Source organism: Melospiza melodia, chromosome 8 (assembly GCF_035770615.1).
Source record: "Melospiza melodia melodia isolate bMelMel2 chromosome 8, bMelMel2.pri, whole genome shotgun sequence".
Classification (NCBI taxonomy): domain Eukaryota; kingdom Metazoa; phylum Chordata; class Aves; order Passeriformes; family Passerellidae; genus Melospiza; species Melospiza melodia.
The window spans coordinates 28,229,374-28,256,351 of NC_086201.1; the positions used below are offsets into that span (position 1 = coordinate 28,229,374).

A 26,978-nucleotide genomic window follows, 5' to 3' on the forward strand; every position below is an offset into this window, starting at 1 on the left:
ATTAGCTTAACTTCTCATCTCAGTTACAAACACACAGAGTTACTGACTTCTGTGCCACCATGTACAGAATGTAGCTTGTTAAATCTAACAGCTGTCACATTGTGCTAAATCAAGATAAATTAATCTGATTAACTCTAACTGGCTCTTTGTACTGTGGCATGTTTACTTGAAAACCTCTGCCCATTTAAATCCTCCCCCTTGCCGTGGACATGGTGTGCATGCTTCACGGGCTCAGCCATTAATGAGGATTTTATATGGGTGTTTCCAATGGCTGCTTAATGTTTGAGAATAGATGCAGTGAAAACCAAGGTCCCTGCAATTTTATACTAACAATAACTCTTCTGGTTTCACCTTAGCTAAGAGTGTGAGTGATGAAATATAATAGAAACTGCTAACAGAATTATAGCTGTTAGCAGTGGAAAGGATATGCTACAATGAGATTTGGTTCATAATCATAAGAAATGTGTTCCTTAAAAGACAATAGAATTGGTAACCTTACATACAAAAGTATCAACCAAGTACTTCTAAACTTAAAACTGTGAAAGTGAAGTGTGTCATAAGTGTGTAATTATTGTTGGAGACTCAAAAGGAATGTCATCCTTTGTTTTGGGATCTCCTTGTTTCAGCATGATATTTTTGTGAATGTTTTCAGCTTACAATGACAAGATAGTTGCATTTCTGCGGCAGCCCAATATCTTTGAAATTCTCCAAGAGCGCCAGCCAGATCTTACCAGGAATCATTCACTCAGGTAAGAAAATTAGTGAAGTTTGCTATTCTCATTTCAGTAAAAATGGTAATTACAGGTAGCTACTTTCATTAATTAACAGTGAAACATAACAGAATGTAGACTTCTGATGACTTCAAACATATTTATAAAGCTGTGGGAAATAGTTTTTCACTGTATTTCTGTGTAACAGTCTGCTTTGACAAGGTTGGAGAGAACAGAGATAATGTTTAATTATCAGATAAAGGTACCTACAAGAAAATGTTTGGAACAACTGGCATAAGAGATTTGCTGATGTCTTCCTAATGTGCCAAGACAGCTGGATGGCACAGCAAATGTGCCCATTCATTCAGCTGGGAGCATGAGGCAGAATGGCATTTGGATTTGTCCTTATCTTTGCAAAGCACATTTACAGAAAGGCTGTCCTGGCCTCATGACATCTGGAGATAATCTTACCTCAATCAGAATTTTTTATGTCTCTCCAAAATTTACAAAATGGTACATCTACAGATTTTTGCACAGTGCCACAAGATCTGAGGAAGGATGATCTTTGTTGTGTGGCTGTTGTAACTCCCTCATATCTTTGGACTTGGAAATGGAAACACCAGCAACTTGGATAGTATTGGCCAGAACTGAAATGAATGTATCTGTTCTTCCTTGGACACTACATTTAAAAACTTGGTTTGATTGTTGGCAGTGTCTCTCCTGTGCAGTGCTGTGTTCCAGAGTTCTACCCACACTGGGTGGCATGGCAGCCAGCCCTGGTACTCATTTTTCTTCTGTTCTGTGTTACTTAGTGATCCCTTTTCCTCTGTGTCCTGCAAATTCCCAAAATTCAGCAAGCTACCCTATTTTGCAGTTTCCCCATGTGTAGCATAACAAGTTTGTGATGTGTTAAAGACGTGGTTAACCTTCTAAAGAAATCCTAGCTGCCAAACCTGAACCAACACACTAGCAGAATACAAGCTCTCTAGAAAACACAGCAGAAATCTGCAGTTCTCAGCATGTCAAAACACTTGTACCCATATCACTGCAGGCAAGTTTCCTCCACCAGGCTTGGTTTGAAATCTGCAGGGAAGTAGCATACAAACAATTTCTGGTTGCTTGTAGTTTCATTGCTTCATATTCTTTTTCCCAGGGTGCTTGATTTCCTGCAGTCTGATAGCAATCGGTGTAATTTTCTTCATGTGTGTTGTGGGTTTTTTTAACAAATTAAAGTTCAAATTGCTCACAAGGCTTGTTGGTATTCCCCGATTCTGCTTCTAGCAGAACCTTGCTTCCTGATTACAGATGCATCATTTCCCACAAACTTGATTTCTCAAGAAAAGTTGGGTTTCAGATTAGAAATGAAATATCAGAGGATTTTCTGTACCTCCTAATTTGATTGAGATTATATGTCCTTCTGCACATTTACTTTGGAAGGAGACTGAAGATATATGCCTTAACTGACTTTCCTCAGCAGACTGATTGAGGATTTTAATGAACATAATTTTTTTTTACATTGAATGGGATTGGTCAGAAAAGCCATTCTCTTCAGCTGAATGGTCCCATTTATTTGAAGTCATTAATTTGATTAGCGTAAATTATCTTCCATTATACTTCTCCTATATTCTTCTAGAGCTGATGCTTCAGTAAGATTTTAATTTTTATAAATATCCCAGTTTTGTTTTTCCCAGTTAGTCTTTTAAAGACCCTGACTTAGCAAATTATTGGAATCCATGTCTGTTTGACACAGAGCAACCGTGAGACTAAGCAACTCCATGGACATTACTGTAACACCTGAAAAATTAAGCCCTAACTAAAATCCTTCAGTGTAAATTCTTTGTGTAATTTTTTTTTAATAGTGATTAGTACAACTGCTAGTGATCTCTTCCTTTGAGGACCTCGGTGCAGTTGAAGTGAAATTATAATTATATTGAATATTCCTATTATTAATATTATTGTAATTATTACATAGGTGAGGAGGAAAATCAGTATTTGGCCAGTGGAGAAGGACATAGATAATTTGAAAAGATCTCTGACATTTTCTGTCTAAAATAATTTCTCATTACCTTAGAGAAAGAAGAGATAAGAAGTTGAGAGTCTATTAAAATATAAAATGAAAGTATACTACATGTAGAAAATTGCTGATCAGAAGTTTCATGGTGGAGTGGGAACATTATACTTCCCATATCTTTGTTAGGCATCTTGCCAAGATTAAATTTTCTTCCAGGCCACTGCAGGTAAATCTGAGAGGCTGCTAAATAATGTAAAGGGCTTCAGGCAAAGGCACCTGTTATACATTAAATATAATTTATAGTTTAATGGAAGGTAAAAGGCATATATATTTTTAAAAATCACTGAAATCACAACTCTCACTGGTAACACCAAGAAGTCATGCATTGCAATAATTTGGAAGGCTGCATATATTAGTTAACCCAGAAAATGTCCTTCTGGTTTCTGGTGTTGCTGACAACCGAACACTGAGATATATTTTATAATCCACCATTTATTTCCTCCAGCCTTGCCATTTGGGCACCAGTGTAAAGTGAAGTGGGCTCTGGAAGTGTCCAGATGTCCCTGCCAATTGCATGGAGTGTTTTTGATCTTCTTGTCAGTGTTGGTAATAGGACATGGTGTAGACAGACTTGTGAGCTGAGCTAATGCTGCTGTTCTCACACAGAGGTCTTTTCTGTTTGTTTGGGGGTTTTCTCCTTTCAAACTGGGACTAGGTTTAGGTTTTAATACATAGGTTTGGTTCTTGTTTTCTTTTCCTCCAGAAGTGTAAAGACAAATTAGAATTTATCTCTGCTGTGCTATCATACCGATAGAGAAAAAATATGAAGGATGTACTTGTATTACAGAATGCAAGGAAAGGCTCAGCAGAGAAAAGTAATAAGAATTCAAGGAATTATATTCAGTATAGATCTAAAATTATGTGTGTTACCATGCTCAGAACTTAGGATGCATAGATTCCACAGTCACCAAACAGGGTCTAGGAGAAAGGATATGTGTTTAGATGAAATACAGGGGAGAAGTACTGCAGATGTTTTTACTGGAAGATCTCTTAAGTGCAGTGTGGTATGAAAACGCTGGCTTTAAAATCACAAGTATACATTGTAATGTATGGCTTACATTTGTACAGAGATTCAGAAAGACAGTGAACTCATTTTTGCAATAGGAATGTATTTTTACAGGTTTCAGCCTCCTGCTTTGAATTAATAGACATGGACTTGAGTGTGAATTTTTGGGATTGATTTTTTTTTTACTCTTTTGGAGTAAAAGAAGCCTGCCCAGAGCATAAGCACATGAGCATTGAAGAGATGAGGGCAATGGGAGCATCCTTCCTCAGAGCAAATTAACTTTTTGGTTGTAGTATTTTACTGCTCACATGGGCTTGCTGTGGCAGGGGAAAAAAGTAGGGAAAACCATAACCCAGAGATTTCTGATATACTCTGTACTCGTTGCTGTGGTACACATTGATGCCTTATTTGCAAAAGGTACTTTGAAAGCCTTTTTTTGCTCACACAGGGAGAAGATCCAGTTCATCCGGACAGAGGGAACACCTGGGCTGGTGCGTTTATCCAGTGATGCAGACCTTGTCATGTTACTCAGGTAGGCACTGCTGCTGCCCAAGCACATGTGGAACCCCTTGTGGCAGCCACTCAGGAGCTTTCAGGGAGCAGTGTGGGCTGATGATGTCACCCAGTTGCTTCCCTTTCCCTCCCTGGAGTTGCAGCTGGGAGAGCTACAGCTCAAGGCTCAGATTTTATTTTCATCATGTTCAGTTCTAGATGGTAGTTGAATGTCACACTTTTCAAGTGCGACCTTCAGCTACTTGTGATTCATATGGGTTTGCCCAGACCACCTGTAATTGTCCTGTTGCATCCAGCCCTGATGCTTAGAAAGGTGGTACAGCTCAGACCTTTATTCATCAATGAGCCTTGTGCTACTTTTAGACTGCATCTGTTTATTACTGTGCTTTGGGAAGTGCCTGTTTGTAAAGGCACATACTTGAGAGGTCTTTTTATTACTTAATATCTCTCTTGCCTCTTCACTTGCTCTCAAGCATTGTCCCCTTTTGTAAAGGCAATATTCTTAGACTTCAGAAAATGGGAAGCTGATTCTTTAGTACTTTTCATTTAAGCTATTAACTTGAAAAATCAGGCAGATTTTTTTGCTAAAATTAAACCCTTTTATCTTGATACTGTCCTCTCATCCACTGTAAAAATTCATCAAGAAGTTCATGGGTACCTTTAAAATGGAATCTAGTGAAATAAAATTGACATTAGCAGTTGTATTTTGAGGCCAGGTTGCATAATGATAATCCTTTCTGGTCCCTAAATCTCCTAGTTATTACAGCTATTAAAAAATCTCTTTTTAAATCTATGCCTGGGTCTTTTTGAAATGTAAATATTGTTTCTTAAGAAACTTTTTAAGATGTGTAACTTGGAGGAAAACATCACATGGCCATGACTGCAAAAGAAACTGTGAGAAAGAACCCGTTTTAAAAAAGTCCATGTAAAAAATCTAGATATTTGTTTGGTGAGCAGACTTTGTAAAAAACATCTGTTGTTTGAACATTGTTTTCATTGCATTGGATTGGATAAGACAGGTTTACAGTTCTTTCTATAGCTCAATTTTTGAAAGTGATTTTTATGTACTATTGCAACAGTTTATTTGTGTCATGTTTCACATTCAAAATACCTTTTGATACCAGATCCATTCTGACATTAGATATTCTGTCCCTTTTTGGATTTCCTTGTCAAATTTGGGAAAAGACTGAAATTTTAATATATGTACATATGCATACATACATACACGCATACACACGCACACACACACAGAAGCAGTGATTAGGCTGCAGAATGTTTGAGTTTTTTCACTTAAAAAGTTGTGTATCAATAATAGATGAAGCATGAAGTAGCTGAGCTTGAACATGCTAGATGTGATTCCTGGTTCTGTTATTAAACATAAAATGTTTAATAGGACTGTTATTAAACATAAAATGTTGTGCTAACAAGCTTACCAGTCAATACACTTAACAAGTTCAGATGTGATTCTTAATCCTGGAGGCTTAGAATGTTTCTGAGTAAGGTTATTGACCCCTTTGTAATGAGAACATTAAAAAAAAAAAAAAAAAAAAAAAGAAAAAAAAAAGAGAGAGTGGCCCATGAATTTTTAAGGCTGATTAACTATATTTTAACCTTGAGAGGAAATAACCAAATAGCAGTTATTGCTTTCTAGTACTTTCAAAATCTGCTTGAGGAAATGGCAATAAAATACTTTGTAGCACTTAAAGTGTGCACGGTGAAAATAGGTGACTATCAAAGAAAACAGGTTAATAACTAGAGATTTATCCCTAGAAAGTGAAACCTGCTATTTATTCAAATAAACATGTTCTTTCTCCTTTTCTCCTTTTTGCCAGCTTGTTTGAGGAGGAGATAATGTCATATGTGCCGCCACATGCCTTACTTCATCCCAGCTATTGCCAGTCCCCGCGAGGCTCGCCGGTGTCTTCACCTCAGAACTCTCCAGGTAAGTTGCTCAGGCAAAGCTTCTGCAGGGCCTCCATGAAACCACTTCTCATCCTTGATAAGACAAGATCTAGAACTATTTTTGAACAAAGTCAACAAGTCCAATTGTATTTGACTGTCAGACTTGAACCTTTGCCTTGGCTCACAAGATGTTTTGCTGGATGTATGCAACTTGAGGGGTTGTGATTTTGTTCTGACTTGTAAAAAAACATGCAGACTTGTTTCTCGCTGGTGTGAAACAACTAAGTGACTGCTCATGCCAGCATCCTGATGCCTGGAGATTTAAAGCATGGATCTAATAGCTGAAAATTAAAATGGCAATGTAATGGGGCTGTGGGGCAATAAGGGACAATTTTATATATAAAAGCCAGCTTGTTATACTTTACCACAATTTCAAAACATAGCATACTGCAGCTGTCTGAATATTCACGTCAGAATGGAAGGAGACTGATATTTCAGATTCTGAGTTGCAGATTAGAACTAAATTATTGCAAGTATGACAGGTTCCATTTGAAAGCCATGTTGATAGATGTTGCTATGCTTAGTTTCCTCATGATAACAGATAAATCAGAAGTGACTTAAGGGGATTTCTACAAATTTGATAACAAAAGTATAGATAAATAGAGAACATTTAGAGTGTAAGCAACTCTAGATAGTTACAGACAACAAGAAGTTTTTATCAGAGGAAGAACTGTGATTTTCATGGGCATTTCCCAGTCCTCAGTAACAAAAAGCTTTGCCTTTTCATGGAATCAAATTAAATGCATTCATAAACATGTGGTAGCTTTTCCTGCTGTTGGACAAAGGACCTCTGTAAGATCTCTCTGAAGAAACTATCTGAAGACTTTAATGATCTTTGGCTTTCTGTGAAGCAGTGAAATACAGTATTCACATTTATTAATACTTTCAGTATGTATATGGTTTAGATATAACTGTTTCCCTGTATTGACAAGAAGGGAATGATCTGCATGTATGCATCTTACTTCCAACTGCAAACCTGGCAGTCTTTTACAAATAAAACCAGTTTTGGCTTCCAGAGTTAAGATTTCTTAATCACTGGTATGTGCACCAAAGCATGCTGGGCATAGTTTCATTCCAACAAAGTAATTTCAAAATATGCTCAGTCTTTTACATGTGATATTCTCATTTACTCACAGTAGCAGCAGACAGTAGAGAAGGAACAGTGATGGGTTTAGTCTTGTTCTCCCTAAAATTGTAATCTCTCTTCTGGCTCATAGAAAAATATAGAGAGACCATTGAATCTCCCTCTCAGTCTGCAAGCGTGCATGTTTGTGTTGGTGTACAAATGACTTTTTTGATGAGAAATTGTAAATAGCCCATGTTTCTGTGGAGGCTCTGTTTTTTCTCATCAGCTAAGCTGGCTGTGCTGCACTGCACGAGGTGGGGTGTTAAGGATCCATTGTTCAGATCAGTCACAATCACTTGTACTTTCTGTTTTGGAAAAGATGAATAGTCATGAAGCTACTCTTTATATCTGCTTCAGAATATAAGCTCTTTGAAAATCAACTATGATTATCACATCACTGGTGGTTTTAGCTCTTCCATTAACATCTTTTGTTCCCAAGGCGGAAGTAATTACTATAATTGCCCAGGAATTTCTTGGCATATGCATCTGATTTGCAGTGAGGAACTTGTCATGTGCTGACAGAATATTATGATGCTGATCTCTGAACCATGAATAATGTGTTATCAGATTCATGTTTTGTGGTACCCTTCAAAAAAATCTAGCTTCCTTGAGGGGTTAACATTAAAGTAAATTTTTGTTGCCTTTTCTGGTGACTGCATTTTTGTACATAGTTTGACCCAAAGCAAAACAAACAAGAGAGGGAAAAGGCCAATAGTTAAAAGGCTTGTTTACTGTTTCTGTAAGTTTTCAGGAGATTTCAGCTCAGTGTACCTTTAGAAGCTCTTGGTGCTTTCAGTAAAAGAGGAAAACTGCTATAGAAGAATCAATGACCATGATCTGTGTTTTCAGAGGGATCCTTCATGTTTCTTTTGGAGCCCTGCAGATTCCGTGATATTTACTATCCTCCCACACTTCACTTGAAGACTGGAACAAGTGTCAAGTGCGTTTCTGGTCGGACAGGTCTTTTAAGGACCTGTTAAATGGCATTCAACTTAGTGAGCTCACTGGCTGTCTCTGATCTGTGCAGAGATAGACTCTGCAGCTCCTTCCAGCCCCCACTTCCGCAGGATGTGCTGTCGCCGTTTCCGTCAGACCCATGGCCTTTGTGGCTGCTCTCCTTCCCCTTCTCTGCCCACAGAGGCTGAACGGATGCACCTCCTCTCTTGTTTTACCTGAAACATTACATTCACATGCCTTCCCCACAGTAGCATTCAATGTTTCTGTATTGGCCTAGCTTCATGCAGGGAGCCACAAACAAACTTGCATGAGGAACTGAGGTAAAAGACAGAACTCTGCAGAACAGTGCTGCTAAACTGTTCATTTGTGCTTTCAGTGCTTTACAGGTGACCACTAGTTCCAGAGAAGTAGTTGGCAACTTATGTGTATTTTAGGGCATGAAAAATTTTAAACATCATCCAGATTTTTTGTAGGATGTCTACACGGCCATGCGGCAGGGAAGGAGTTTAACTGCCTCCTTGGCACCCTGCCTCACAATCAAAGCAGCGGAAGTCATTTATCCAGGGAGGCAGTGGAAGTCCTAATGATGGCCATTTTCAGAACAGATGAGACTAAACACCTGATTTGTATACACTGTCCATGCAGTTGTAGGGTATGCCTTTTTTTTTTTTTTGTGTACAGATCTCACCTCTTCTTGGTTTTAAGAAATTGACCCTCAAAACCAGTTTTTCAAAATTAAATTCCCTTACATGACCATCATGTATGTTTCTGCAGCCACAGATTAGAAGTTCCACAAAATTAAATTTGGTAGTCTTTCCATTCTTCCTGCATTTTTCTTCCTTGTTACTTCCCCAGGGAAAATCTTCCACTAAGGAATTTCCAAATATTTTCCTTCTTCCTCTTGGTGCAGTCATCATGGGAAATGCAGAGTTCAGCCTATTTTTGCTTCATTTCTGAGTTGTTGTTTTCCTGATAATATTAAAACCAGAACAGAACATTTATTATATGAACTATTATAAAGGTAAGACATAAAGTGCACTTGAAAAACAAAAAGTAAAGTCTTTCTAGTTGCTTCGTTGTTTTTAAAATCCATCTTTTGCATTGACCTGGATTTGCTCTTTTAAGATTTACTTTTGAAAGATGATACTATTAGAAGTGAGCAACCAAAAAGTCTGCAGAGCAGATTTGAAGATATGCAGCTTTTACTCTTTATGGAGGTGACTAAACCAAACACATACCATGCATATCTCTTGCTATGAAGGAGTCTTCCCAGGAGCAGATGGGACATCCATCAGCTGGTGTCACACAGCTCATTCTGTGCCCGTTGCTCCCTGCAGGTACTCAGCGTGCCAACGCCCGAGCTCCAGCTCCATACAAAAGAGACTTTGAAGCCAAGCTGAGGAACTTCTACAGGAAGTTGGAGACTAAAGGATATGGACAAGGCCCAGGGAAATTGAAGTAGGTTGAAGCATCTCGTGAAACTGGATTTCTTTTCAGGCAGCTTGCCTTGCCTCGCACATCTGCAAGCTTCTTCCCATTAGAAGGAATGCAGATGTTACGGTTACCCAGGCATTTCTGGGAATAGAAGACCTGTAATAAAAGACTTAATGCCAGCATGTGATTCATAGCAGAGGGTACAGCAAGTTCTGAGCACCTCTATGCTTCCTCCAACTATGTTTTTGTACAGACAATATTACCAATATGGTGCAAAAAGAGCTTTGGGAAGAGGCCTGCAGAACAGGAGGCATCTGAATTCTTCCATTATGATATAAACAGTTACATTTTCTCATATCTTTTTCCACTAAAAAAAAAATTACAGAGACGTATCTTTTGTACATCATTGTTTGTTCTGATACCACAGTCCTGTTTAGTAAAGAGGATTCATATATTAAATGTTGTTAAACTCTAAAGATTGCCTTAAAAAAAATGGTAATATTTTTATTTTAGAACTCTGAATGGTAGAATACTTGGAGTGAGGTCTTCACTTCTTCATTTATTAGCTAACCATGTGATTATGTGCTGTTATATATAAGAATTGTTCTCACAAGATACTTTCAAAATTTTGTAAATTACCAGGTCTTGTGCCAGTTATCAAACTCATAGCCATGAGGCACTAGAACATGATTTAATCATTTCCTCTATTATAAAAAAGGGGTTTTCTATTTTTTGTTTAAATTTCCTTCAGCCAGTCACTTCTCTTATTTTGCAGAAATCTGTGCAAAGCTCAGACTTCATTCATGTGAGCTTGTTACAAGTTTTGCAAAAATGAAATGGGATTAAAATGCTGTTGTTTACGCCTTAAGAGGCAAAGATTGAGCAATGTCTGCCTAGAATGTAATGAAATCATAAACAGTTAAAGCCTTATCTATGAAAGCTTTGTCCTGAATGCTTGGGCAAACAACTGGTGGGGAGCATTTGCTCCTTGTAAAAATCTGTTCCATTTCTTACACCCTTTTTTCCCCTGACCTATTTGCCATCACACTGTAGATTTTTAAGCTGTAGTTTGACATGTGAATGGAAGTTTTCTTTGGGTTGCTTTCCCAGGCAACAGCACTGACCTGTTCAAAGCAGGGCCCAGCACAGCTCTGCTGCTGCCCGGGTCTCCTCTTTGCCCAGGTGCCTGCTCAGCTCCAGGCTCTCCCCTTGCATGTCCTTGGCAGGATGGCTCAGTGCAGTCACTGGGCTCTGCAGGGCCACAGGGGCTTTGCAGGAGCTGGGGTGGGTTCAGCTGCCTTCCAGCAGCTGCTGGCTGATGGGCACACACAGAAGGCAGTGTTTGAATATAGAGCAAGTGAAGTCTCAGGAAACTAATTGAACACATTTTTTTTTGGCAGAGGATAAAATGTTTAAGTAAGGAGGATTCTTTCACCTCTTATTTTAGATCTTTATGACACATTTTCACAATTTTTCTTTCAGAAGATACATTGTGTTTTCGCATGTGATGCTTAAGTGGGGTTTTGTACAAATAATTGCCATTCCTTCTGGAATTTTTGTACCATCACGCACTCAGGGATAATGTAGAGATGTGTGTTTCTGGCTTTACCATACTGTGATTTTCCATGGTTTTATCTTTTTCTGTGTTAAGAGGCTGATTTTTACAGAAAAGATGAGACTCTTGCTCACAGTTAAACTCACTTAGGGGCCCAGCTTTACAAAAGGATTTCAGACTTAATGAAAATGCCAGCTTTAGGACCTTTCTGCTTAAGAATTTAAGGAAGGACCAAGGTAGACAAAACAAAACTACTCTTTTTTGTACAATGTACAGTGTACAAGGGACATTTTATTGAAACATAAGGGAGAACATTGGAGGAGAACAGGAGCTTCCTGATCTGAATAAAATTATCCAGCAGAAACGGGTATCTCTGAAATCACCCGGGTTATTATCCTGCTGTGTAAATAGTTGTTTCCAGATGTGGTTCATGTTCACAAATTGCTGTTTCAAAATACTTTTGCCCTTCAGATTAATCATCAGGAGAGATCACTTGTTAGAAGATGCCTTTAACCAGATCATGGGCTACTCAAGAAAAGACCTGCAGAGAAATAAACTCTATGTCACGTTTGTTGGGGAAGAAGGGTGAGTAAAACAGGGAAGTATTTGTGGTCTGAGAACACAGTGTCTTGCAGCTCCTCTCTCACCAGATTGTTCTCTAGAGAGAAAAGAGGAACAACTGTGGTCAGGAAATGCCACATACACAAGCCTAGAACATACAGCTGTTCAAGATGGCTTCTTAAGCATTTTGCAATGTAACATGTCCTGCCTTTGCAGAAGTAATGTGAATGGTTATGTGAATTTTCCCAGTAGTTGGTGTGTGTTTCAGAATGTTGCTGGGAAAGCAAATTAAAAACCAAACAGCTTTCTTGTGTTATTCATATTTCTTTTCTCTCAGTGCTGTTGTGTCTCCAGGGCTTACCAAAAGACAGCTGCCATTTGTTGGAGGGAGTGTGCTTTCAGAGTAGGCTATGGGCTCAGTCCTTGATTTAGCCCTGTCTGAGACACTGGGAGCAGAAAGCCCTCAGTACTACAGAAGGGGCTCACTGCTTCTTCAAGCCAGGGCCTACATCACAAGTAAAAGCAACTGGGCTGTTGCTAGTTGTTAAAAAACCCCAAATATTCCCCACGCTTCAAAGTCACATTCAGAGAATGCTCAGTCTGTGTCTAATGAAAGTCTAATGTGTTACAGGTTGTGAGATGTGTTTTGCAGAGCAACATGTGGTTAGATTTCCTTTGCAAGTGAAACTGAAACAGTGTACTATTTGCTGCTTTTGTCTCTTGATTTGTGCCCCCTTTGGCAGGCCTTAAAGCCCACTTGTCTGTTGTTGAAACAGTTCATGAATATGTTTATAAATATTCAAACTTTTATTCCATGATATTCAGACAACTGCAGCACAGCACTTGGAATGCGGTAGTGTGGGCTATTGCCATGCAATGTGTGAGTCTTTAAAATGCAAAGTTGTAATAGAAACATCTCCTACAAGATTAGATAAAATTAATATGTCTTTGAAAACCTCTAAATCCTACTGTTTGTTTAAAATTCACCCTGAAGCACTTGGTGTTAATAAAGATCCAGTGAAGTCTTAAAATAATGTTAACAGCTGAGAGCCAAGTGCGGACTTGTTCATATAAATAATATCACCATGCTGTCTGAGGAAAAACTCAGAACTGGAATGGCAAGGTGGTGCACAATGAGATTATGCTGTATTGACAAAGGAGGGTGGGGATGCAGGAGCAAGGCCTGCTTTCTCAGCCCCTACCAGCCTTTACTTTCACAGCTACAGCCTCAAATCAGATTTAAAAATGAAAGGGAAATTCTTTAAATCATACATGAGATAGAGATTGATCCAGATACACCATTTCTTTTCATCGGATGTCAGAATTTTGCATTTCACCACTCAGCAGCATGAGGAGTGACCTGGAAATGGGGGTGACGCCTCCTGTCCCCATTGTATCCAGCTTTACATGAGACTCTAGCCTTAATGGAAAAGAATCAGTTCATTAGGAGCAAAGGGAAATTAAAATGACGTCAGTCCTTTATTTGCACATCTGTATTTTTAATGAAGAAAGGATGTGTGCAAACAGTATTGTTTCATCAGAGATGGTGCAAGGATATGTATCACATCCAACTCTTCATTTGGCCAGGTGAAGAAAGACAGGTCAGGGTGGAGGAGAGGAGGAATACTGAAAGTTAATTGTTTCCTATTTGCTCCTCCTTTTTTAACAGTGTAAGTAGGAGTTTACTTTTGCATTTCTTTTGCTCTTGGTAAAGAGACATAAGTCATAAAGTAATGGGTAAGGAAATAATTACATAATACAACATTTTAGTGACTCTTGATTTATTAATATATAAAATAGTAAGTGGGGCAACTCAGACATGGTTGTTGCTGTTCAAGTGATTTCTGTCATAAGTCTCATAATGTGTATCTTCCTCCAATCTTCAGTTTCTATACTTACCAATTGTGGTGCTCATTTAATGGTTGTTATACACTCATTCATTTTGGTAATAAATTACAAAAAATTAGATAGAAAAAATATGGTTCCTTGTTTTTCCTGAGTTCTTTGAACTACTAGGAGAAGCTGCTTTGCATTTAAGTGTGGTAGATCTGAAATATTAATGGTGGTTCCTAGGAGACATGAGTCATGTTGCCAACAACATATTACTCTCCTGAATATCCAAATGCCCTACAGTTGCAGCTGTTGTGTGGTTGCATACCTCTCGTATGAAGTTTTCTCACCCTTGTGCCAAGCCTTTAATTGTAGGATAAATCTGACTGGCAGTGCAGGACTCTCATGATTGATTTATTTAACATGACTCACAGTAACTGCATACAGAGGGAGCTGTGTGAAGTGCCTGATAGTCAAGCACACAGTTTCCTTTCTATCTCAGGATTTCTTAGTGTGTCTGATTATCCCAGAAGTTTGCAAGAATCTTGCAGACGAACCTTTGCTTGATCCTGGTATTAGTGCCAAGATTAAGATCCAACAGTTGTCCATGGTGTCAAACCATTTTTGATTTTTTCCTCTCTAATTTGTTGATGGGATCTACCCCTTCTTGCCAGGGTAAGGATCTGTTTCAGTACTTCACTGCTGAAGCTTAACAGAAGTGAAATGCTTCCAAGTGACTGAAGGGAAAATGTATTTATTCAGCTGAGGGAAGAGGGTTTGTCCTCAGCTTGATAACGGCACCTAGCCTTTACTTTCCTGACAGCTTCATCCTCATAAACAACTCTCATTTGTGGTTGTCTTCTGTAAAAGTCTGTGAGCCAAAACATTTGTAGTAGGAGTTTTTTGTGAAAGCTGACCTTCTCTGTGGTACCTGTGTCTGTGCATCGTCTTAGTACTTGAGTCAAATATTAAGTCTTTTATCTATAAAAGATGTATCTTTCTTTTTGTTAGGATTATAATAGTCTCTGCTCCCCACTGGAAAACTAGTTTTCTGTTTTCCAACTCTAATAGAGCATTAATGTCATACCTAACTCATTTCACTGGTGACCTGCAGAGTAATGTCACAATTCAGTCTCAGTGCATTGTCAGCAATGAATTTGTTTATCATTCAGGACGAAGAGGTTATTTAGATTCATTAGTACTGGAATCTTCAAATAGGGGAAAAAAGTAGAAAACAATAAATAAAAAAACCCAACAAAGGAAGTGCACTCTCCAAAAGACATTTAAATACACTCAAGTTTGGAAGACAGACAAGAAAATTTAGACCAAGAAACATAAATCACTGAAGTAATCTCAGATTATATTGCTAGGGAGAACACAAATATTATCCCTCCAATTGTCCTGTGGTTGCAGTCTGCAAAGACAAAATATGACCATTGTTTATTTTCATTGTTAATTTGTCAGATGCAGATAAGTCTGATTTTGGCTCTTTTCATGATTTGCCTTCTCCCCACCCCCAATTATTTGGTTATATTCCTGTGGCAGAGGCCACTGCAGATGGAGCCAAAGATTTTTTTCTGAGTGCAGCCCACATGGAGAACTTCATTCCAGTCCTCCAAGCCATTCCATTTTAGAATAGTCCCTTGAGAGTTCCACATACTTTGGCATTAGGCAATATGCACGGATAAGGGTTTTGGTTAAAATCTTACGAAATTTTAATCAAAATATAGTGTAAGGAATGTAGATTAAAAAAAAGGTTCTTACTTGATAGTAATGTCAGGTTTCTCTTTAAAGGTTGGACTACAGTGGACCATCAAGAGAGTTTTTTTTCCTGGTGTCCAGGGAGCTCTTCAATCCATATTATGGTTTGTTTGAATATTCAGCCAATGATACCTACACAGTACAAATAAGTCCCATGTCTGCATTTGTAGACAATCACCATGAGTGGTAAGAATTCTTTTCTTTTGTTTTTCACATACATTTTCTGTTATTCCCACTTGTAGAACAACTGCTCAAATCTGCTCAGACATGTAACACAGAATCTGATCTTTGTAACCAGCAGCAAAATAATTGCATTTCTTTAGACTTCCCTGATTTTGGTTTCTCTTGTGGTTTTTAAATGATCTTGTTTCTCACAAGGTCAGCAAAATTATGATTTGGAGCATGTATCATGGGATTGTCTCACAACACAACTCCCTGCATTTCTTGTACATTAGTAGTCATTTCATGAAAGCAATATTAACCTCTTGTGTATTAGAAAAAACAAGAAAAAATAGCAACACATTGACTTTCTGTCAGCTAAGGAGATGAAGGGAGGTTTCAGGCATGTATTACTTACTATATGTAATTTGTTTGAATCTTCCAAAAGAGTGCAGAGATTACCTCAGTGGAAAACCCCCAGCATACATATTGGAAGGAGATCTGTGGTGATATCTTCATTGGGGGTAGGGAGGAGATTGCTGATCACACAGCTTTGAAACAGTCTGTAAATTTACCTCTGCTTCTGAAATAGTTATCGAGGATTTTTGCATAATCCTATTTTAACAATTATAAGCCAGTTTAAATCACCCTCAGTTGATTTAAGCCATGGCATCACCATAAATCTGTAAAGCTGTGCTGTGACTATTAACAGAGAATTCTGCTGTGCAAGTAGTTGGATTACATTAATAGTGGAATGACAACTGCTCATCTCTGTAGGACAGATATGCACTGAGTTCTTATTTTTTGAAGGCCAGTTATGAAGAATGAGTATCAGAGGGGAATCTCATTACTAATTTTACAAATGAAAAGAAAATTACCTGCTTGGTAGTTCAGTTAGTGGAAGCAACCTGCCTGTTTAACTCCAGTACTTCAAGTCTCTATTGGAAAGGCAGACCAGCCTGGTGCAGAGGTGACAGAAAGCCCTTATGTGCTGTGCAGTTTCTGCCAATGTTTTTTATTCATCCCTGGCTTCTGCAGTGCTGGGCCAGAGACCTGGGGAATGAAGGAGGCATGACCCCTATCTCTTTCAGAGAGTGCTGGTTTTGTACAGCCCCAGGGGGAATTCAGAAAATGCAGCTGTGACAAGCAGTTTATGCATGGGAAGGCGAAGGCTCTGCATGTCACATCCTCATCTTACAAACATTGTACAAGCAGGTATCATAAAGCCCTAATTTTTTCCAATAAAAATGTTGTTAAGGATGCATAAACAGAAAGTTCAAGAAACATTTACTTTGAAAACAAACACTAGGCTTTAATCCAGTTCTAGAATTGTGGAAGAGCTTTCACAATGAATCTTGATTCTCATGGGAATATTTGCAAAGACCCTCCTATTTCAAGGTTGCTGCCATTTGTTCTCAACGCTGGCAAACTTCCTCCTTACACACCCAACAAAATAAAGATAATAAGGGAAGAGAGAGGTGAGAGAAGGAGATTTAGATCCTGTTGACATAGGTCTGGAGGGCACTGCTATACATAAAAAAACTTTCTGGCGCTGTTTGTGAAAATATACAGAGAACTCCTTAACCACAGTCAGAAGAGGGAGCAAGGAGCTCCTCTAAGTAGGAAAGACAGGCAGCATGAGCTGTCAGCCAGGGAAAGAGTAGCAAAACCTTTGGCCTCTCTATAACATGAAAACAAGTTAATCCTGTAGGGGTGTGAAATAAAAATAGACTGTGGCTATCATTTTGGGAGATAATGCGTTTATTATGGCTGCTCTGGCAGGGGCCGATTGGGTTAAATATGGATTTGACATTTTTGAGCAGTTGTAACTTAGGTATCTGAGGGATTTTCCACACTCTGCAGTCTTGCATTTTTTATCCTTTTTTTCCCTGTGCCTTACTGAGAATGTTAAAGAAACCCAAGAAATAAACAAAAAATACCACAATTTAGACATAGCTGTCTGATTTAATAATGCTGTTTGGAAATACATTCAAGTTTTGATGACAGAGCAGTACCAACCACAAAGATTCAGTATCACAACTGTAATGTAACTCTTTCTCTTCCAGGTTCAGGTTTAGTGGTCGAATTCTTGGTCTTGCTCTGATACATCAGTATTTGCTGGATGCCTTTTTTACAAGACCCTTTTATAAAGCTCTCCTCCGAATGTGAGTAGAATTGTTCTGTCTCCTCTTTTGTTTGGTTCCTTCCCCATCAAAGATGCCATTTTGCGTATGGATCATTTATGATGCTGTATTGACAAAGGAGATAGGCTATTATTTATAACTTAGTTAAACTGATTTCAATCCATGAGTTTTTTGAAAAATTTCCTTGTTTCTACTACCTCAGAATGTTGTTTGTGATTTGTATGAGAACCTCATGTTTTGTTTTAGCCCTGTTACTAGCTTTCTTCTACAAAATCTTAGACTTGAAGAGGTACAATGCGGTGCTGTGGGCTTATTCCAGATATTAATAGAGTTCTTATTCTTTTGTCATGCAGTGACTCACAGGATAGGATATGAATCACTTCATAACTCAGACTGCACCATGCATTCTCAGATTAGACTAATTGTTGGCAATCTCCATTTTGAGGAGCTGTACTTTGGTAGACTTCAGATGTAGTTTCCAGAACTACTGCTTCTGTTCTGGCTGAAACAATGAGAGCTGTGCTTGCTCAGCATGTCTGGAACATAAGACCTAATGAGCTTAAGGTGCTTTACTTTTTATTTGAAAGCTGGTTTTGAGAAGTCTGGAAGCAGACTTTTTCCTATAAAACATTGCATGTTCTAGTAGTGGGGAGTAATTAATACATTCCTACAGCACATACATTTTTAAAACACCTAAATGCTAGCAGAAGAATGAGGTATGGGGAAATATGGTAAGTATGTGGTAAGCTGGAAATCTAAGCAATTCAACAAATGATGGAGATGAGGCAGTGTAGCTACATAAACAAAAAGGACACTGCTTGATTTTACTATTTGAATTCTTTGTCTCTTCAATCTGTGTATTTTCATAATTCCTAAATGTGCTTCTCAGGAAACATGAGGCAGACTCACCATTAAGAAGAAATGCATCTTCAAATTAAATTCTGGAGTTTTGTATATTTACAGAGTTATTTTGTGTTCTACAGTAACTGCTGTTACCAGGCAAATAAACAGAGATTTGAAGTTGTCCTCTTTATTAATGTTTCTCTTGGCTCCCATTCACAGTCTGTTTTGTCTGAGTTTAGTTACTGAGCACAGGCTGCTGCCATCATCTGTATTTGTGTGTTTTCTGCTTTCTTCTGTCAGACTCTGTGACCTGAGTGACCTGGAATATCTGGATGAAGAGTTTCACCAGAGTTTGCAGTGGATGAAAGATAACGACATACACGATATCCTAGATCTCACATTTACTGTAAATGAAGAAGTTTTTGGGCAGGTGTGCAAGTTTCTTTGTTTCCTTGGTGCATTCTCCTGCTAGATAAACATTTATTTGGACAGAAGAACGAGTGTCTCTCCATGCTGCCTTGAACTTGTATTTAAAAAATTACTGCTGGTGAAATCAATGTTGAAATCTGGGGAGGAATTAATATTTGTAACAGGTCAAACATGTTCTTCTGGTTAAGGAGATTTTCTGGAGAGTATCCGAAATATCAGACTTTAGGGTTGCTTTGTAGGTGTAGTTTACCTGGATTTAATTGCAGCAAAGTTGCCATTCAAAGGTATTACAACACCTTTGTTAAGGTCTTATTCAGAAAACTTCAAAAGTCACTATAAAGATTGTTTCTTCTTCTCAATTTATTCTTAAATCTAATTATGAAGGTTCCTCAGACTAAATGGAATTTAAAATATTTTTTTAAAGACTTTTTGTATATTCTCTTACTTCATATATTCCAGTTTGCTAGTAAGGCTTAGTTAGTGATTTTAAGGAATTACTTCAGCTTAAAAATTTTAATTATTACAATTTCTTCTTTTGTCTTTATAATAACTGTGTTGTTACTTGGTCATTTTTTGTCCTAAGATCACAGAACGGGAACTGAAACCAGGAGGTGCCAATATCCCAGTCACTGAAAAGAACAAGAAAGAATACATAGAGAGAATGGTGAAATGGAGAATTGAGAGAGGAGTTGTACAACAAACAGAAAGTCTAGTTCGTGGCTTCTATGAGGTAAAAAGCTCCAAGATTAAATTTACTTTCTTCCTCCATCCAAAATATTTTTCTCCTTGTATACATTTCCAAAATACAGGGTCCCAAATATAATCAGAAGTGCTCTTGTAGATACTGGAAGGGGAAGGGAGTGTAAAAATTTTTTTTTTAATAATTTATATAAAGACTATGGTTCTGTATCTACTTTGCACTGGACAATACTCTCAATCACTGTATGATCAGCATTGAATCCTTGCTCTGTTTCTGCACTGGGTCTCTGAGACTTGTTTATTTAAAAAGAAAAACCTGAATTGTGAATTACCTGAAATGATACCTGGTAAATACCTTAGTAGCAGGTAGGGGAGGCATGAATCAGTACATGAAGAAATGTTGCTATGCATTTTATTTCCTTTCACAGGTTGTTGATGCAAGACTGGTGTCTGTATTTGATGCCAGAGAGCTGGAACTGGTTATAGCTGGAACAGCAGAAATTGACTTGAGTGATTGGAGAAATAATACAGAGTACAGAGGAGGTAACTTGAATTTTGACTTGTTCAGTAAGAGTGTTGAGGGCTCTGGATCTACCTAGTTTTCAAGACAATAAAGAACCATCCCATGAGATACATTTATAGTAACTTTTGAGCTTCTTTGGTTAAGTTGGTGTTGAGAGAAGGTAATTTTTCCATTTCAGTTTGCTTTCTGGCATTTCCTTGCAGCTCTTTCTTGGCTGTCCTTGCTGAGACAGCACGACAGGACACTCTTCTCCACAGAAAGTGCCATGTTCAGCTGCACACTGGGAGGTACCTCCCAGACCTGGGGGAGAAATGGAAATGGTAGCCATTCTTAGTTGGATATTTCTTTTTGGTTTTTTTTTTACACAATCAAAGTTGACAGGAAATTAGAAGCAATCACAGTGGCTGCAGGCTGGTAGTTGAAATAATTTGAGAACAACAGAAGATTTAGGAGCTGTGAGAGAGATGGTTGCAGCATCATTTGTAGCTTTGGATGGATAAATAGCACAGTACTGGAATATTTCAAGAACTGGCGTTCCTGTTAGTGACTGATTATTGGAAGAAAGGGTTGCACAAGGAATATAAATTTTTTTTGTCATAGTACATTCATTCTCTGCCTTCAGGATTTCTAAGCATTTTAGGAGTATTTCTCTCTCACCTTCTGCCATTTGATGCAATCGGATAAAGAATATGGCATTATTGTGACTAGGGCCAAACCAGGAAAAGCTTACTAACTATTCCCTCAACCACTTTCATAGCACCTAAAAGTGTAAAGGCTCTTGTTCTTTTAACAGGTTATCATGACAATCACATTGTAATTCGGTGGTTCTGGGCTGCTGTGGAAAGGTTCAACAATGAACAACGTCTAAGACTTTTACAGGTAAGAAATCAGCTGATCTGTGTAAAAATAATTAAAATTTGATGCTAAAATAGCCCCATCCTGGTTTAGGATACCCAGAAATGATGGTGATGTTTACTAGGGGGAATACCCTGAGTCAGAGGTTAAATGTAATAATTTCAAGTGACAGAAGCTCACAGGTATTTTTATAGATTTCTAAGTTTAGAATTACATTTAAGATACAATGGCTGATGTCAATAATCCTTTACTATTGTTTGATTAAAAGTACATTAAGACTCCTAAAGACAGAAAAGGAAAACTGTGTAACTGGTTATGTCACTAGCTAGAAATGTTAATAGTATTTACACAGCTTAGGACAGAGAAAGCTTAGATGGAAGTTCAAGGCTGCAAATTAGAAAATAATGATGCAAGCCTTTAAGTCAGTCCAATTTCATTTTCACTACACCTACAGGTTCCAGTCACCCTGCTGGTGAAGGACAAAATACCTCAAGAAAAGAATATTTATACATGTGGGTTTACTATTGAGTTAAATTTTTTAATTTCAGGCTACATCCATCCTGTCTGTAAAGAAACAGACAAACCTCCTCTGCAAAACATACCACGTTATTGATCAATATGAAATCTGCTGGTTTTAACAATTCAGTATTTTTATCTGATCACTGAATTATGAAGAATTTTCTTTTTTGAATCTGTTTAAGTATTTTTAAAAAGCCTGTAAAAAGGCAGTGTGGAACATCTCATGTGATGGAGAGACAGAAATGTCTGCTTGTATGTCCCTGTCACATCTGTTAGTCAGAAATCTTTGTAATATCCAGGTTATTACAAATTAAATAGTCTCTGATCTGTCAAAAGCTACATTTGATCTGTTCATGACAGGTTGTAAATAAAACTGCTCACCAGTCAGTATTTCAGCAAATGTCAGTGGGCATATCTAACCTTTAGAATTTTGTCCTTTTCTTACAGTAGTTAGTTGTGGTTTATAAAGCAAAGGAAATCCATATAGCTAAAAAGGCATAACACAAAGCCACTGGATATTACTATGTTTTGTATTAGTTCCTTTTAGTGCAGGAAACAGCAGCAAAAAACTCACTTAGGCTTAAGTCTGAGTAACTGGATACTGATAGTGTGTTATTATACAATATTTATGCAGCAGGAAACCTTTGGAGGAAATTAATCTGCTAAGCTCCCTCTTCTAGAGCCCAGCCAGGAAATGGTGTTTGCCCTTAGCTCCATGTAAAGTAACATTTATTGCTTGTGCCTCACAAATTTCCTTGCTTTGCAAATGCTTTTCCAAACGTGTCTGGGCTGTGGTGGGAGTGCTGCTGTGTCCCCCAGCCCCTGTGTGCAGCCTGTCCTGATGGGTGTTTGTGCTGCCAGTTTGTCACAGGCACGTCCAGCATTCCCTACGAAGGCTTTGCCTCTCTGCGGGGCAGCAACGGGCCCAGGCGCTTCTGCGTGGAGAAGTGGGGGAAGATCACAGCTCTTCCAAGGTACAGCTCTGGGGGCTTCACAGGGCCACTCTGGGGGAACAGATCGCCTGTTGGACAAACATTAACAAAATATGCAAATATACCTTCCCTCACATGCAAATTTCCTTCCCTGTAGTTGCAGTGTCTGATGCATCCCTTTTGGTTTGAACTCAGTTTTGTTCTCTTAAGCTGGACAGGGCAGTGCAACTGTGGCTGACATCCATATTGTGGTGTTTTTCTCATGGAAAATTATCTTACAATGATAGCTACTTCTGACTTTCTTTATTACATTTGATTAAATGTGCAAGTATTTACTTACTGAACATGCAGTTCACGAGTTAGGAGCAAAAATGAATATGAATTAAAATGAAGTAGCTCTTGTGACTATGACTGAAAGCTACTATCCTATTTTTTGCATCAGACACAGGCTTTATAGTATAGTTTAGTGATACAATTTTTATGCTTGGTCTGATGTCGAGGGTTAACAAATACTGAGGAAGAAAGCTGTGAGTGCAGAATAGGTGGGAGGGAGTAATTTCACTTGAGAAGAAGCAAGAGAGACAAAAAAGGTGAGGATTTAAAAGAGAACAACTAAGATCAATTGAAATAGGTGAAGAGGGTAAAGGAACAGTATCAGAGTCCAGGATATGAAAGCAGGACTTGAGATGTACAAGCCCTTGCAATTTATTTTGGGTAGGGCAAGTTTAGAGGAGTAGGATGAAAAGATTAAAAAAAAAAAAACTTTCCAGTTTTTGGAGCAGAGAAAAAGAGTTCTCTTCAAAAGGCCATGGTAACAATGCCAGGACTAGACTAATAATGTGAATGATGGAAAAAACACCTTCAACTTGGTTTCTTCATTGACAGAAAATTACAGGTTATTGTCCTTACTGTGATGAGACTGACAGCTGGGAGATTTTCTTTCACCCAGTTCTGTGATGCTGCAGCCTCTAGAATGGGTTAGGAGTGGTTAGACACAGATTAGTGTGTGGAGTGTGGGCAGCCTGACTCTGCTTCATCACACCTCAGCTTTAGTGTGCTGTGTACAGCCTCTGGAGGCGGCTTTGGGCTGGGCTGATCCATGGAGGCAGCTCAACCCTAATCATAAACCCACTCCTCATAAACAAGGTGCCTCAGGAATAACTTGCATTCAGAGTCTCATCTTAGACACAGGGTGGCTGTCAGAGACACTCAGTGTCTCTCTGACCAGCAACCTGTAGGTTTTTCCTCCAGCACAAGGTCAGAGGCAGAGATGTCTCTTGGGTTGGCTGCTGCCATCGGAACTGCATGGAGAAGGTCATGGACACAGAAGTGGTGCTGTGAAATCCACAGGCACAGCAGGTGGCCTTTAAACAGAGCCATCTTTCCTGTTTACAGCACAAATGAGAGCCAGGCAACTGAGGATTAAAGGAATCCAAATCCTGAAAATTGCTATTTCATATCAAATGTCATTTGGGGACCTAGTAATATCTTGTAGCCCCATAAGTCTCCTTTATAGTTTGATTATGATTGGCCTATGGACTAGCTTTGATTCTGTTTAAGAAGTAAAAGTTGTGACTTTTTTAAAAAATAATTTCTGACTTCAAAATCAAGATTTTTTTTTTTTTGTGAGTTTAAGTTAGAAGAGAGATTGCATGATTTTTTCCATATATTCTCTGAAGCTGAAATTCCTGGTGCTTGCAAGCAGAGTTGGAAAAGGTCAGGACCTGCCAGAACAGGATGTTCAGAATTTCCTCTGGAAAGGTTATGCAGAACCCTGGTTGTGATAAATTGCAGAATAAAACTGCTTCCAAAAGTGCCATATGGAGAAACATGTTGAGGATCTTTGCTGTCATAGGCTATTCAACAAGTGTAGGGGAATTGCCAGCTCCTCACATTTAAGAGATTGTATCATTCATTGAAATTTCACTTACCCCACTTTCCCTTGGTTGGCAAACATTTGAATTTTGTCTCTCTGGATCGTTTGTACCATACAAATTTGAGAATTAAAATAAAAACACCTGTGTGTGACAAACACCTGCAGTCATTATGAGCAAGCAGTTCCTGGTATTCACACATGGTAAACCTTGATCTCATAAAAAATGAAACCTCTTCCATGTTAGCACTGAAATGGGTTAAGCCCCAAGCCAAAAGTGCTGTTTGCATTTTTACATGTGTAGTTCTTGGATGCAGTGCAGCTTCAGCCTGGGTCTCAGCAGCCTCTCAGACCCCCTGTGCAAACACCAGGTACTGCTGGCTTGGAGGTAACACATCAGTAACTACAACCCCGAGTAGCAGCTTTCAAGAGGTTTCCAAACAAGCCCATCATGTGTAAACACATCGCTGGATCTGCTGGGAACGCTGCCCTAGGACTCTGTGACTCCTACTGATTCTCTGATAACTAAAGCTTTTATGTTAAGGCACCATCACTCACTCCTAGCAGTGTTGTACTTTGTAAATTGCCCTCTTAGCAGGAGTGCCTGTGAAATTTGATAGTGCTCGGTGCTCAGGTGGCAAAAATGAGGATTTAACAGGTCAGTGGACTTTGTTTCTTCCTCTGTTTCTAAAAACATAACTGCAGTGCTGAAAACACATAAGAATACCCATCCCCATCTCTTCTTCCTGGTCTGAGACACAAAGGGCAGCTAGGATAGTCACTTAGGTATGTGACTGTGGCCCCAGCAGCTGTGAATGTAAACACAAAAGTTTTCACTAGATGTTTGCCTAGTTCCCACTGTTCTGACTGCTGTGTAATCAGCTCTGCTGAATCCAAACAGTGAGATTTCTGTGAGGCACATGTCAGGTTGCCCAGCTTGCATTGCTGTATTTGACACTGACTAGGTAGCATGTAAAATGCCCTGGAAAAGTTGATTATTATGGGTCTAGCTTAACTATTGCTAACCCAGTGCCACTTCTATTTCCTTCTTTTACACTGTGTTGCAGATTAGACTAAACTAGGGGAAGAGACCAGTACACTTTCTGTTCACTCCCATGCTGAGAAATTGGTTCCAGGTTCATTGCTGTACATTATTTATTCATTCATGTGATGGTTCACTTCGAAATTATATTTATGTCTGACTACTGCATTTTAATCTTAAATCACTCTCTTTTACTATGGTAATCAAAATGAAGGGGAATTTAATTGGGAATCTGAGAACTTAGACTTTAGGAACCAAGATGGGTTTTTATGTTGTCATAGATGTGAGCCCAGGAAGAGGAACAGTCAGTGCCCATGTGGTTTGAAATGTTGGAATGGGAAGATACTACCCAGAAGCGAAAAACCACGTTTGTCTCAAGGACTTAGGAGGTTGTGTGCTGGGGTTGGAAAAGCTTGCATTGCCTCAGAAGACAAAAGTCTTGTTTTTGTCTTTTTTAATTACTTGGTTTTCCACAGTTAGTGATTCCATTTTCAAAATTGCCCTCAAAATAAGATAAAACTCAGTTCTCTTAATAAATGTAAACAACATGCCAGCTTACTATTAAACCAGTTAGTAATGAATCCCTTGCTAATTATATACTGTGTCTTTTATAATTTGTGGTTTTACAGCCCACACAGCGTGATCCATAGTTCTAATGAGTGGCTGTCAGCCCCATGGAGCAGAAGCATGTGGTTAGGCTCTTAATTGCCTAAGACTCTTCAGCACTCTACATAGAATTCAAGGGATCACTGAGTTCCTGTTGCTACTGGTCTTAAATTGGTCTCTTTCTTCATAAGAGGCTATTTTCAATTTTTTAAAGTACTCTGCAGGACATGGAGCAATATAGTCTGTATCACAGATATTATTTTATAAGCTTCTTGGAAAGGTGAAGGAGGAGTTAAAGCTTTCATCCAGGAGCCTTAGAGAGATGCCTGGGTACAAAAATTTTGCCAGACCCCTGGAATATGGAGTGGGGAAATGCCATCTCTGGTACACAGCATGTACCTGCAGTGTTCTTCTAAGAGTACTGGATTTGGGGAGGGTGCTAAAGGCAATGTTTTTTTAAGTGATTGCATATTTGGTGTTTGGACTGTGTTTATAATAATGGTGTGACCTTGTGTGCTGTGTATACATATCTTCAGCCTGATATTTTTATGACACTACAAGGCTGTAACTGAGTGGGTGTTTCAGCTTTAATGAGTCCCAGTTTGTGATGGATTCTGAGGTTTTTTAACAAGTGAGATTAACCCACTTCACTCCATGTTCCATTCCCATAGCTGGGAGCTACTTAAAGTGGCAATTAATGAATTTGCTCACGTGGAAGGCAGTACTTTCTGCCTCAGAGGAAGTCTGTACAGGTCTGTGGTAGACAGCTGGATTTCTGGGACTGGGTAGGTTAAATGAGGAGATGTATTTGCTGTGAGGAGGGAGCTTGTTCAGTCCTTCCATTAACATGTTACATATTTGTGCATAA

At 38.7% G+C, this 26,978-nt stretch overlaps 1 protein-coding gene across 2 annotated transcripts in view; it reads left to right on the forward strand.

The window, feature by feature from the left end:
* Positions 1 to 26,978, forward strand: part of HECW2 (HECT, C2 and WW domain containing E3 ubiquitin protein ligase 2) — a 143,761-nt gene that overhangs the window by 113,017 nt on the left and 3,766 nt on the right. For both annotated transcript variants that reach the window (XM_063162472.1, XM_063162473.1), the window contains 12 exons: positions 653 to 749; positions 4,236 to 4,319; positions 6,133 to 6,242; positions 9,683 to 9,803; positions 11,806 to 11,919; positions 15,520 to 15,672; positions 17,712 to 17,810; positions 18,933 to 19,062; positions 19,645 to 19,791; positions 20,189 to 20,303; positions 21,077 to 21,162; positions 22,519 to 22,631. In XM_063162472.1, the coding sequence (XP_063018542.1) occupies positions 653 to 749; positions 4,236 to 4,319; positions 6,133 to 6,242; positions 9,683 to 9,803; positions 11,806 to 11,919; positions 15,520 to 15,672; positions 17,712 to 17,810; positions 18,933 to 19,062; positions 19,645 to 19,791; positions 20,189 to 20,303; positions 21,077 to 21,162; positions 22,519 to 22,631 (1,369 nt within the window). The remainder of the gene's footprint in view (positions 1 to 652; positions 750 to 4,235; positions 4,320 to 6,132; positions 6,243 to 9,682; positions 9,804 to 11,805; positions 11,920 to 15,519; positions 15,673 to 17,711; positions 17,811 to 18,932; positions 19,063 to 19,644; positions 19,792 to 20,188; positions 20,304 to 21,076; positions 21,163 to 22,518; positions 22,632 to 26,978) is intronic.